The sequence below is a fragment of the Rhineura floridana genome, chromosome 1 (assembly GCF_030035675.1).
Source record: "Rhineura floridana isolate rRhiFlo1 chromosome 1, rRhiFlo1.hap2, whole genome shotgun sequence".
NCBI lineage: Eukaryota > Metazoa > Chordata > Lepidosauria > Squamata > Rhineuridae > Rhineura > Rhineura floridana.
Window position 1 is genome coordinate 185242436 of NC_084480.1, and position 14093 is coordinate 185256528.

Genomic DNA, 14093 nt, shown 5'->3' on the forward strand with positions numbered 1-14093 from the left:
TTGCCACTGTAGCAATCTTGATGCCTCATCCACATCTACGGTAAGGTGTCTAGTGCAACGTCTGTTGCAACTTCCTAGGATCAGTTTTAGCTGATGCAGTCTGGTGACGTGGACAAGGTACCTACAATGATGTAGCCAGCAATGTGTCCTTTCGACCCTTGTCCTTCTTGGCTTATTAAAGCTTGCCGAATGGATATGAATGAGTGGATCCAGGTTGTGGTCAGTGCTTCTTTGCAAGAAGTCACAAACACCCCCTTTTTAAGGAAGGTGATCAAGAGGGTTATGGTGCAGCAATTGAAGGTGCTCTTGGATGAAACAGATTATCTTGACCAATTCCAATCTGAGTTCAGGCCTGGTTATGGGACTGAATTGGCCTTCGTTACCCTGATGGATGGCCTTTATCGGAGAAGGACAGAGGGAGTGCAACCCTATTATTCTTACTTGATCTCTCGGCCACTTTTGATACCATGGTATCCTTCTGAGCCTACTTGGTAAGATGGGTGGTGGAGGCACTGTTTTACAGTGGCTCTGATCCTACCTCCACGGTCGTTTTCAGAGAATAGCGTTGGGTGATTGTCTTTCAGCCTCCTGGTAGTTGTGCTATGGGGTGCCACAGGATACCATCTTGTTCCCCATGCTGTTTAACATCTACATGAAGCCCTTGGGAGCAGTCATCAGGAGATTTGGGGCAAGGTGTCAGTAGTATGCTGATGATACCCAGTTCTGTTTCTTTGTAACATCTGAATCAGGAGAGGCGGTGCAAGCCCTTGACTGGTGCCTGGACTCAATGGTGGGCTAGATGAAGCCCAGTAAACTGAATTTGAATCCTAGCAAGATGGAAGCGCTGTGAGTTGGTGGTTCTCAAATTTGGATAATTGGTCAATTGCCTGCTTTGGATGGGGTCATACTCCCTCTGAAAGAGCAGGTTCATACTCTGGGGGTCCTCCTGGATCCATCTTTATTGCTAGAGGCCCAGGTGATCTCAGTGGCTAGGAGTGCCTTTTATCAACTTTAGCTGGTAAGACAGTTGCAGCCATTCCTGGACCAGGATAAGCACTGTTGTCCATGCACTGGTAACTTCCAGGTTGGATTACTGTAATGCACGCTATGTAGGGCTGCCCTTGAGGTTGGTCCAGAAGGTGCAGCTTGTGCAAAATGCAGTACTGCGACTGCTCACTGGGGCAGGTTATTGCCTGCATATCACCCCAATGCTGAAAGAATTGCACTGGCTGCCCATTAGCTACCAGACCAAGTTCAAGGTTCTGGTTTTGGTATACAAAGCCCTATACAGCTTGAGACCAGGATACCTGAAAGATCATCTTACTCCTTATATACCCAGTTGATGACTGCAGTCTGCAGGTGGAGGCCTCCTGCAGATACCATCTTATCAAGAAGTCCGTTCCGCACAACAAAGGAAGCGGACTTTTAGTGTTGTGGCACCTACCCTTTGGAATTCCCTCCCATTAAACATTAGACAAGCGCCATCTCTGTTATCTTTTTGGCGCCTACTGAAGACCTTCCTCTTTCAACAAGTCTTTAAGTAGAGCCCTTATCCCGGTCTGCATCTTTTTTGGAATTGCTTTTTAAGATGTTTTTAAACCTTTTTAAAAATAAGTTTTTAAAGGTGTTTTGTTTTAATATGTTAAAAATGTTTTGTTGTAATATATTTTAAAGTCTGTTTTTAAGATGTTACAGAGTGTTTTTAGTGTTCTGTTTGCAGCAGTAGGCTAAAGTTGGATGAGATTTAGGCAACAGTTCTGTGATCTTGTCACTTTCTTTTCATCCACTGACCATAATTAATTTGTACAATGTTTCCTGAAATCAAACTAAAAGTGTGGTTGCCAGTGAAAGAATCCTGACATTTAAAAAAGCACATCAGCTTGAAATATTTCAGATTGCCTTGTTTTACGTGTGTAAATCTGGAAAAACTTACTGCATAGAATAGTAGTAGATTGACATCACAGCACTAACATTTGAGATCTGTTTTTTTATTTTTATTGACTGAAAGGTTTATTTTTACTCCCTACCCTATGCCTCAGTTGTACTAGTGAAACATAGAATGCTTTTGTAGCTCTTCATATATGGATTTAGGCCCTCCATGGCGGTAACGCAGCCGAAGCTCTGCTCATGGCTGGAGTTTGATTCCAACGGAAGGAGGAAGTCGAATCTCTGGTAAAAGGGATCGAGGTCCACTCAGCCTTCCATCCGTCTGTGGTCGGTAGAATGAGTACCTGGCATATGCTGGGGGGTAAAGAAAGGCCGGGGAAGGAACTGGCAATCCCACCCCATATAAATGGTCTGCCTAGTAAACGTCGCAAGACGTCACCCTAAGAGTCGGAAACGACTCGCACTATAAGTGGGGGGACACCTTTACCTTTTTTATATATGGATTTACAGTATCGGGAGAAAGTGATGTCAGTGATTATGCCAAACTCTGCCCCCTTTTGTGACTGATTCTGCTGCTGTGCCACCGTTTTGTGACTGGTGGACCTCCATCATTTTCAGCTGTACAGTAGGGCCCCACTCATACGGTGGGTTATGTTCCAGACCCCGCCGAAAAGTGGAACTCCGTCAATAAAATGGTGCACGACGCCCGAAAAACTCTATAAAAGTGGAACAAGCTCCATATGAGTGGGGCCTTACTCTAATTGAAAGCCGCCATATTAGCGGAACGCCGAAAAGCGGGGCCCTACTGTATAAAGTGGGCCCTGTGGATAGAAAGGTTGAGAACCTCTGGTGAAGCAGGGTGAACTGTGTGAACACAGAAATATTTCTATCCTTTTGTTACCCCATGAAAAATTAACGTTAGTCACATAATTGTCAAAACGAATCATCTCCATTACTTCTTCATTTCTTTTCTCCATAGCGTTTTGTCCCTATCATATTGGTCACTTCTCCATTGTTGGGCTAGGCTTTGAAGAATATGTAAGTATTTTCAATTTCTGAGTTCAAAACAAAAAATTATTATTTTTTACCAATACTATGGAACAAAGGTTCAATAAATTCACTTGGTCCTCTCCTCTTGACCTCTCTGTGGAGTAAAGAGGGGATGGCTTCTCTTCTGTTCCACTCAGCTCTTGAAGGAAGCCCCAGCAGAATCTTCAGAGCTTACGGAAAGAAAGGATAAGTGGATTTTTCCCCCTTCCTGCAAAAAAACCAGCAAGTGGGTGAGAGACTCCCCAGTTGTCCTATGACAGAACTTTTGCAGAAAGATTTATGCTGATTTATGGGAAATCTCCCATAAAAGCCCAACAAGAAGGGAGAGAAATCCCTCCTCATTGAAAGGAGTGGTTTCTCTCCCTCTCAATGAGGCTTATGCAGAAGGCAGCCACAGCAAGGCACTTCCACCCTTTGCAGTAGTCCAACAAATTGCTCTCCCCAAAGTTCTCTGCATATAAAAGGGAAGGATCTGTGGCAAAGAATGGCTTAGCTAGTAAGCAATGACAAAATTTGTGGAACTATGTCATGGAATATTAAATTCTTCTTCATGCTCAAATCTTTATTTTAAACCATGTTTTACTTCTTGAGACTTCTGATTTTATCTCATTCACTGTACTAACTTTTTAAAATAATGGTGGTCTAATATATTTTGGCAGTTCCTTCATAGATATGTGATTAATTCATGGTAGCTGACTGGGGATGATGTGGGTTGTAGTCCCAACAACATATGGTGACTGAAGGTTGAAAAATTCTGACCTAGATGCTAGAAGTATAAAATAATGAAGATGGTTTTCAAATATCAGCTGATTCTGGCAGTCATAAGTGGTACTGAAGTGTACTTAGACTATTTAGAAATAAAGCTGCAGTGTAATATAAAATTCTGATAATGTTTTTATATAGGACCATCAATGTGTATGGTACTTTACAAACCTTCATAAGCCAAAACCATGGATTTTTGCCCCGAGATTTTACATTCTAAGTATGTTTTTGTTTTTTTCAGGTTCAAGCATCTCACTTTGAAGGCCTAATCACAACAGTAGTTGGCTATGTACTGCTGGCAGTCTCATTAATTGTTTGTCATGTATCCTTTCTTAAGTACTGTCTACTCATGTATTCAGTACTTGATCTATGGTAGATCACTATGGTGCATTGTTCTAAAAATGGGAAGGAATTTTTGGTTTTTATGTGAGAGCAGTACAGATACGCCATTGGGAAACTCTTAATTAAAAGGAACATATTAGGGTCAGGCTGCAGGATTGCTTCACCTTCCAATTGAGGCACAAATTCCTTCTTATACTTGCTTTGATTTGTAACATCAGCAGCTGTATTAACCATTATTCAACTTATCAGTGTTCCCTCTTAGAAAGGCTTTTATATCTGCTTCAAAAACATGGTTTCAAATCTTTGTTAAGGAAATCTTATTTGCTTTTATGTTGGCATTGATGTAAGAGTTAAGATCGGGACATTTGCTGTAGAGAGAGGAAGGTCTGGGCAGAGGAAGTGTGTGTTCCTGTGGCCCATTCCTGATCTCTGAATTGTTGTTAAGAGGCTTCTAGTGTTGGGTCCATAGCGGCCATAAATGTCTGTGGGGAATATATATGTTAAATTTTGCTTAAATCTATACCTTGGTGAGTAGTTGAAAATTAGTTCCCTGCTGAGAATAAAATTTGTTCCAGTGCTGCAATCCTGTGTGCCCTTACTTCAAGTGAATAGGGTTTAATTTCAAGTAAGCATACATATAATTATGCTATCAGTCTGCATTTGCACACTAATCTCCTTATTTAAGAAGCCACTTTCTAGTCCTGAGATTGAACATATCCTCGTGTGCTTTAAACTCCCCAGTTCTTTCTACTTAGCTATCTATCTAGATCTGTTTGTGTGGGGTTCTTGCCTTGAAATGACAAGTAGATTTGAATCTTTCATTGTGGTACAGAGCTTGAGACCAAATGTAGCTTGTCCAGAAAATGCAGAGTATTTAAACCAGTCTCAAAATGTTGTATTTTACAGGCAAATGTATGGCTCCATAGATAAATGCTTTCTCCTTCCAATAGTATCCTACTTCAGGACTTCAGTTGCTCCAGCATTCTTTCCTATGAACTTCTTATGCTCTCCTCCCCACAAAACAGTATTTCACTTACCTTGACCATATTATCTAGGGCTTGGCAGCACTTGTAAAATTTCAGAGATCACGTCGCTTGCTTGGAGTGTGCTACATAGTTGTCAAGGTATTCCAGTTAAAAAAAGAAATAAATATTCAGTAATTGGTCCAAATTAAACAAAGCCAAACCTGTTCTTTTTCCATCTGCAGGTATCATTATTAGTGGTGGTAGAAATCGGTGTTTTCCCCCTCATCTGTGGCTGGTGGCTGGACATATGTTCTCTGGTAAGATTAGCATTTATTGAGAGACAGCCATTTTGGACTACGTTTGAAAGGGGCGATCAAGAGGAGGATTACTTATAAAGGTTGTGTCAGTTAAATGGACCAAAATTACATCCCTGTGCAAAAGGATGTTATGATTATTAAGAAATTGACGGAACAATCCTATGCTTCCCAGGAAGACAGCTGAGGGACTAGGATGGGGTGGGAGTGTTGTTCTGCTGGTGGAGTGCCATCTGCAGGATGGCTCCTAGTGCAGTGGCAGAAAGGTCCACCACTATCCTGCTGGTGATGGGGGCAAAACCAGGCTATGTTGCTAGAGACCATGGATCCACCAGATCCTAAGCTCCCTTGTTCCCCTAACATAACCCAAACAGGATGTTATGACTATAAAAAGATTAAAGGAGCAACCCTGTGCTTCCCAGGAGAGAGGCTGGAGTTGGTGTAGTTAGCTTCCTCCCATTACAGACAATGGAAGGGGGGGAAAGAAAATCAATCCCCACCTCCTGCCCTGGCCTCGTTGAGTCTGCTGGATATAGTAGCTCCATCACATACTTTCACCCCCACCCCACCTCAATCCTCCACCACCTCCGTTAGGCTGCTTTGCCTTAATTGTTAGCTAGTTTTCCTGAAAATGTGATTGATCATCTCTAGAAACTAAGATTCCTCTATCTCCAACTGCTTTCTTAGTGTCCTTATATTAAAGGGTAGTTCACTTTAAAAGTCTGCAGTTCTGTGTTGATAAGGAACATTTACATGCAAAGTAATTTTATAGAATATTCTGGTGACTGTTAAGATTTATTTTGTGAAAGTTGCATGTTTTTTCATCTTTATTAAATGCTGCGTACAACTATATTTCTGCACCTTCATTGTTTTGGAAGTATAAAAGGTTATGCAATTTTGCTTGTTACAGAGATTTTAAAAAATGACCCCCCTGTTAACTTTTTCATAGGAAATGTTTGATGCTACTCTGAAAGATAGAGAACTGAGCTTTCAGTCTGCCCCTGGTACCACAATGTTCCTACACTGGCTAGTGGGAATGGTTTATGTCTTCTACTTTGCATCCTTTATCCTCTTGCTGAGAGAGGTAAGCTTTGAGACTCGAGTGATTTCCTAAAAACATATATTGAAAGACTGTGGATGTTAAATGGCTTATATTTTTCTCGTTTGTGTTTTTTGCATACATCTATGTTTACTAACCTTTGGAAATTTAAGTTACTTTATTTGGGTGACAAAATAATTGATGGGGTGGTCAAGGTGTTGTATATGTGTTGGCTTATAATGCATTTTAAAAAATATATGCTTGTCATGTTGCAGTGCATCAAGGCACAATAGCAATCAAACTGTTGCTGGTTGCAGATTCTACATGTATGTTAAAATTGCATATGTTGCATGTAAGGACAGGCAGCAGGGTTGGCTGCTGGATGGGCAGCTGCAGGGAAGCCTGTCTTTCTGAACCATGGCCTGTTTGCAAGAATGTGCATTGCACAGGTGTTGGGGGGGGGCTTCTATGCACATAGTGCTCCTGGGAGCTGAATGGGAGAATTGGGGGAACAACTCGGGGTTTTTGTCCATGTACAGGGCCTCTGCACCCTTCTGTCCGTGTGCCATTGGCTGAAGAACCGAATGTTCCCAGCAAATCATGGAAAAGAGAGGGGGAATTCACTTATCAGAGGGAACATGAGAGCCATGATGGACACAATTTAGCTGCCTCTTCCTGTTGGGCACATTTTAGCTGCCCTTCTCTCTCCTCCACCCCTACCAAAAAAAAAAAATATTTAGTGGATTGTCACATTTCCAGTCTCCAAACCATTGGATCAGATGTGACCTTTGAGGGAAGATAACATAAAGAGAGCCTAAGTTCTGAAACCAAAAAAGTCATTTAAAGGGTAGCCATTAGTCTGCATTGCTGGATGAGGCATATGAATTACATATCTATGTTACAGCAGTGATGCCCTCATGGCTCTGGGTTAGGAAATAGCCCGCTGACTATTAGAACATCAGGTGTAGATTGGCAGAGCCTTCCCCCCTTCAGTTGACTTGTAACCATATTTTGCATATTTTAGATTCAAGAAAGTTCTTTGGACTATCTTACCACCTCAGTATTGCACTGTGATGATGTATAATGATGTTGCATGTGAAGGCTGTGATCAGTGATACCCTCAAAATTCTGTTAGGAGCATATATCCTGCTGGCATGTCTGCACCACTACCACAACACCCTGCACAAATTCAGACCCCTCTCCCCCCAAATGGTTCCCTAGAGATACTGTGCCTTCAGTCCACTTTATCAAAACTCATGTGGCTTTGAACTGATGATTCTTTTGGACACAATTTAGCTGTTTCCTGCTGCACTCCTTTTTTCTACTTTTCCCACTTCAGTAGATTGTCTCTGATTCCATGTATGGATTCATCAATAAGTAACCCCCTACCCCGTAGGCAATTTGTCTTTAGCCAATATGCAAAAATGTCTTGGGTTTTAAACCGGTTTGAGGGATGGAGATAATTGTTTTGATTAACTTGCAGGCCATAATGAAAATTAATGGCAAGTCTCTGAGGTTTCAGAAATGTTACGTTACTGGGAAAATTAATGTCAAAACTTTTAATCCTTCAAATAGCAACCTATTTATACTTACTTTCCTTTCACTTGTTAATTTTCCATTTCAGGTACTGAGACCTGGTGTCCTCTGGTTTTTGAGGAACTTAAATGATCCAGACTTTAATCCAGTTCAAGAAATGATTCACTTGCCTATCTATAGACATCTCAGGAGGTTTATTTTATCAGTGGTAAAGACATCTTTCCAGTTTCTCTTCAGAATGTTGATATTCTTACTGCCACAGTTGTTTTTATATTCAGATTATACTTAGAATAAAATATGTTGATTTATTTGCAAACAAAATAATATATATTGGTTCCAGAAAGCAGAGAAAGTATCTGTGTAGCTTTTTTTCTGACATTCTCTAGAGGTTTGCTGGGATCACAGTCCTCTTCTATGTAGCTTAGTGCTTAAAAAAAAGCTTTGAGTCTTAGTTGTATCAACAAAACAGAAGCATGATGATCAAGCAAGAGCCAGCCTAGGCTGTTTGCCAGTGTTGAAGAAATTTTGCAGGAAAATAACATAAAAGTTATTTAGAAGTGAGTATGCAGGTTATTTTTGTGTGGAAAAAACTGTAATCCTCTGGTCACTTGCAAGCATACATTTACACAGAATAAATTAGTATTTCATTAAAACAAAATATTCCAAAGAGATGTAGCCCAAAAGTAGGGGCAATCCCTGTTCCTCCTGCAGGGCACATAACAGAACGCTGTTGTAATTGATATGAACAAAATTGTGAAGTGTCTGGCATTCACTATTTTTAATTCTATATGCAGACATCCTTGTGAAATGCTTTGATTTTACTTATGTCTCCAACGGTTTCAAATCTAATGGCTTCAGTTTTGCAATCTGTGTCAAATTTAGAGCTTATATATTCCAAGCAGAAGTGATTACCCAACCTAAATAATAATTCTATTTTCATTTTCAAATAATTGTGATTTCAGATTTTGACACAGGCTCATAGATACTCCATAATTTTGCATCAGTTTGATAACCCACATCTGCAGTAACTCATCCAGGTGCCAGTATGAACGTTACATCTGGCTGGTTCTTCATCACATGCCATGTTAGTAGTATGCCCGTAATGTAACTTATGAGACAGAAAGCTCCAAAATGTACCTGGGTCTTATGGAAAGCTAAGTGCTAACCAAAGTCTTCTGATTTCAGTTTCATGGCAAACTATGATTGGCATTAAATAGGAATAGAGACCACACAGAGCAGAAGAGGAAGTGCACAAGCTCATAATGTGTTCATGATTTTCTAATCCATACATTGTGCTAGTGTATGAATAAACCTTAAATTAAGGCTAGGTGTGGGAAAGCTATTATAAAAAGTATTTTTCTTGCAGATTGTCTTTGGGTCAATCGTCTTGCTTATGCTTTGGCTTCCTATACGAATTATTAAATATCTGCTGCCTCATTTTCTTCCATATAATGTAATGCTCTACAGGTAATAATTTTTTTCTGAAATATTTTCTATATTTCCTAGCCTGTGTTTTGACTGCAAATACGCATATGCATACATGAAATAAATAGTTGGCTGTGTAGCTGTAAACTGTGTTACAGTGTACTAACTATACAATGGCCTTCTTCAGATGTAAAGCTAAATTTTGGCCATGAAGAGAAATCAGGAGCTTTTGCTTCCATGTTTTACTAACCAGCATTTATTACGTCTGAACCAGAACAAACTGTGGTTAGTCTTAACTATGTTTTAACTAAACAAGCCACAGTTTAGAGCCCTGGCTTATTCCCCTACATTACCATTAAAATTAACCACAGTTTTGAATTTGGCTGTAATAATAAACCATGATTAATTGAAAACAAATTATAGCTTCTGATATCCTGGTGGCTGCATAGCAGGAGACGGGAGTGAGAAGAGCATGATGCTTGTGCATATAACATTAAACCATAGTTTAGCATTATTTCTAAACCAGCTAAGTAAGTTTCAATAAAAAGCGGGTTTTTTTAGATAAAGGCTTTTCTCATTCTGTATGTATGTGTAGAATCAATATTTGTTGTGGGACTGCCATATACCCTATGGGTATCTAACTTATTTGTACTTTTCTTCTGGTGATGATTGGAGACTGTTTTTTAAACTTAATTTCTGCAACACTTTCCTATTTTATTTGGCAGTCACAAATTATATTGCCATGAATCAGCAACATATAGAAAAAAATCTAGCTTTAAAACAGGTGGGCAACCTTTTTGTCTGTTGAGGGCAACATATCCTAAGGGGTAATTTGTCAGGGACTACATGTAGGTGGAACCACAGCTGACAATGGACAAAGCCAGAGACAAGATGTTTTGGGTTAACTCATCTTGAATAAAAACCATCCTGTTCTAGTTTTCACCATAGCTACCTAAGATTAGAATTCCCAATCCTGTATAGGCCTACTCAAAAGTAAGCCCCATTGGGTTTGATTGACTTATACTCAAATAAGTATGTAAAGGATTTTTAGTAAAAAAAACCAAATACAGCTACTGTTTTGGAAAGCAAGTGAAAGTAATTCCTTTATGACTTTAGCGTGCTGCACCTCTACCCTTTCCCCCAAACAATGCAGCCAGAAAAAATCAATTTATTTTTAATAAAATACTGCCCTTGTATAATTTTTCTGAAATTAAGAGGGGGGAAAAACTTTAAAAATCCAGAAAAATGAAGAAGGAAACAAACAAAATAGAGCAGCTTCAGGGCTTTACAAAATGTTGGAGGCCATATGTGGCTCTGGGCAGCAGCTTGTCTACCTATACTACAGAATACCAGTTTTACATCAGAGTAACGGGGGTTGTTTACACTGTCTCTGTTTTATTCACCAGTGATGCTCCTGTGAGTGAACTTTCCCTAGAACTACTTTTGCTTCAGGTGGTACTGCCAGCTTTGCTTGAACAAGGGCACACAAGGCAATGGTTGAAAGGTCTTGTACGGGCATGGACTGTTACTGCTGGGTACTTATTGTAAGTGTAAAGAACTCATACAGCACAAATAACCTCCCTGGGTTTTTTATTGGCCAAACATAAGTGGAGTGTTTAGATATGCTGCAAATTAAATGTTTGCAGGAAAATTCAGAGGTTTGTAGTGATGACATATATGAAAAAGGCCGGTATGTATAAGTGTACTAGTGGAAACTATTGTGCAGCTTTACTAATATTTCACTTATTTTTGGATTTTGCAAGAGGAAAAATAATTTTGTTAATTAAAAAAAGAAAGAATTATTTCGTTTTTGTTATTCTGTACTCTTAGCTTTTAAACTTTGAACAGCCTGAGCCCAGCATATTTTACTTGCTTCCCATGTGATCACTCCTAAGTTTTAAGATTTCCATAAGGGGCTTTCCTGCTGCAGGTGTCTTGCTCTTGGGAAGTCCATTATGGGGAGTACTCAGAGCAGAACCTTCTCTGTAATGAGTCCTAATTCTAGAACTTACTTGCAAGGTATTTCTTTACACCCTGAAGATTTTTTTGGAGGGGGGAGCGAATAAACAGGTTTTATAAATAAAAGTATCAAAATTATGTTCTGAGTCTGTGAACATAAGTATCTGTAATCTTTGAGAGTTGAAATGACTAGTGATTCCAATGCATATGACATTTGATGTCAGCTTGGTGTTGGAAGGGCTAACCAGCTCCTCAAGAAACCTAGCCTGGAGTCAGAGGATGTTAACAACTATAAGCCAGTTGAAAACATCCCCTTCCTAGGCAAGGTGTTTGAGCAGGTGGTTATTCCATACTCTGGGATGATACTGATTTTGTAGATCCATTAAAGCCCAGCTTCAGGCCTGGTTTTGAAACTGAAACTGCCTTGGTCCCTGTGGAAGACTTTTACAGAGACAGAGGGAGTGTGAACCTGTTGATTTTCTTAAACTGGGGTAGGAAAACAGTGGCCTTTCAGATGGAGTTGGACTACAACTTCCATCACCTCTGACCATTGGCCATTCTAGCTGGGGCTGATGGTAACTGGAGTCCAATGCCCTGTAGAGGGCGATAGATTTTCCATCCCTGTCTTAGACGTCTCAGCAGTTTTTGATACCATTGACTGTGGCATCCTTCTGAATAGCTTGGACTTGAAGGTACTGCATTACAGTGGTTCTACTGCTATCTAGGTGGTCAATTCCAGAAGGTGGTGCTGGGGGGTTATTGCTGTGCTCATTGGCAATTATGTTGTTGTTGTTGTTATTTGATTTATATCCTGCCCTTCCTCCCAGCAGGAGCCCAGGGTGACACGGGTCCACAGTGTTCTCTTTTGTCTCCCTGTTATTTAACATCTATCTGAAACACTGGGAGAAGTCATCTGGGGGTGTGAGCTGAGGTGTCACCAAAATATGGATGACACCCAACTGTTCATCTCCTTTTAATCCAACCGAGATGTGGCAGTGGGTGTTCTGAACTGTTGCCTAGACACAGTAACAGACCAGATGAGGGCCATTAATTTGAGGCTCATTCCAGATAAGATGGAGGCACTGTAGGTGAGTGATTGTGTGCTCAGTTAGGTGTGAATCCGCTTGCTTTTGATGGGGCTGGACTTCCTTGGAAAAAGAGACTTGTAGTTCACAGGTGATCTTTAATCTAGCATTTTCACTGGAAGCTTATGGCCTCAGTGGCTTCTGAGCTCCTTGCATAAACTTGGACAGATTTACCACGTGCAAATCTTTCTGGACAGATTATAGCCGTGCAACAGTCATCCATGATGTAATAACTTACTATTCTATATGGTTTTTTTGGGTAAACTGCTTAGAGGTTTTTTACAATCATGTGGTATATAGATTTTGTAAATAAAGTAAAATAAATCATAGTCCTTTTTAGCATCATGCCTATACATTCATTAAGCACTAACAGAGACATTTATAACAGCTAAGGTGGTTTACCATTTTAAAAAAAATCTTTTTCCAGGGATCTTCATTCTTACCTACTTGGAGACCAGGAAGAGAATGAAAATATTGCAAACCAACAGCCTAATAACCAACCTGCTCGCAATAATAATGCCATTCCAGTTGTAGGAGAAGGTCTTCATGCAGCTCACCAAGCCATACTACAACAAGGAGGACCTGTTGGCTTTCAGCCATACCGTCGGCCTTTAAAATTTCCACTCAGGGTGGGTAGTTTTAAATGTCCCTTTAAAGCAGGGGTGGCTAACCTGTGGTCCTCTAGATGTTGTTGGATTCAACTTTTATCAGTTCCAGCTGGCATGGCCAATAGAGGCGTGATGGCAATTGTAGCCCAGCAACATCCGGAGGGCCACATGTTAACTACCCTTCTTTAATACATAATATAATTCATTGGCATCTTGTTAGTTAATTCTCCATTTATTTCCAGGATCTGAAAGAAGTAATTCTAAAGGCAGACTTTTTGAGTGTTTAATATCTTCTTTCTTCCATTTGTGCATTCCTTTCTGAAAGGACTCCAGGGGCCTTCTCATTTGACTGGGATATATTGGCATAACATAAAGGAACAATGATAAAAGGGGCATGTGCTTTAAAGATGATGAGTATTTGCTTATGATGGTGTCTTATATCTCAGGAAATATATTGTGGAAGTAATATTTTTTTCTTTATTTAAAAGAAAACTGTGCAACTGTAGGTATTTGGTGTGATCCTTTGCTGTGTGGGTGCCATACCCAGGTGCAGAGGAACCCCCATTATGCTTGATGGTGGCCCATTTGGCACCTCACCTCTCCTGCCATGTGCATACACAACCACAGGTGCAGGTAGAAGAACTGGCTGTTTTGGGTAGTCTTAGTTGCCTCCCCTAGACTCATCTAACTTTCTCTCCTTCCATTTGGCCAAGTATGCCCATACCGGGGAAAATTAAACCAAATTTTAATAAACACCCAAATCTCTGCTTCAAGCAGTAGGAACTGTGAGGCATATCCCAATTCTCTATAAACCTGTAGCTGTGGATAATCTTTTATTAGTCTTTAAGTCAGCCTCTCTGTGTTGAGGGTACGTGTCTGAAAGGAGAATTGGAATTGGCATCTTCTGTGGAGAGAAAGCTAGTTTGATTCACTGAAGGCTACAACATTCAGACAATGGAACCTGAGTGCTCAATCTGCCAAGTTTTAGAGTGAAAAGTGTAAATCTTTACGATCTGGACATTTATATAACCAGAAAAGTTGATTATATTCAGACAGAGAGCCTGCTGCTTTGTCATAAAATGTTTGCAGTGACTTCTAAGCGCACCAATTTTTTTGTGAAC

General features: G+C 40.2%; 1 protein-coding gene across 1 annotated transcript in view; it reads left to right on the top strand.

Moving 5' to 3' along the window:
• MARCHF6 (membrane associated ring-CH-type finger 6) overlaps window positions 1-14093 on the top strand; it is an 85050-nt gene that overhangs the window by 38885 nt on the left and 32072 nt on the right. Inside the window, exons 11-19 of the mRNA XM_061589090.1 lie at window positions 2867-2925; window positions 3941-4021; window positions 5097-5165; window positions 5249-5323; window positions 6270-6404; window positions 7984-8103; window positions 9262-9362; window positions 10727-10864; window positions 12792-12993. Coding sequence (XP_061445074.1) covers window positions 2867-2925; window positions 3941-4021; window positions 5097-5165; window positions 5249-5323; window positions 6270-6404; window positions 7984-8103; window positions 9262-9362; window positions 10727-10864; window positions 12792-12993 — 980 coding nt within the window. The remainder of the gene's footprint in view (window positions 1-2866; window positions 2926-3940; window positions 4022-5096; window positions 5166-5248; window positions 5324-6269; window positions 6405-7983; window positions 8104-9261; window positions 9363-10726; window positions 10865-12791; window positions 12994-14093) is intronic.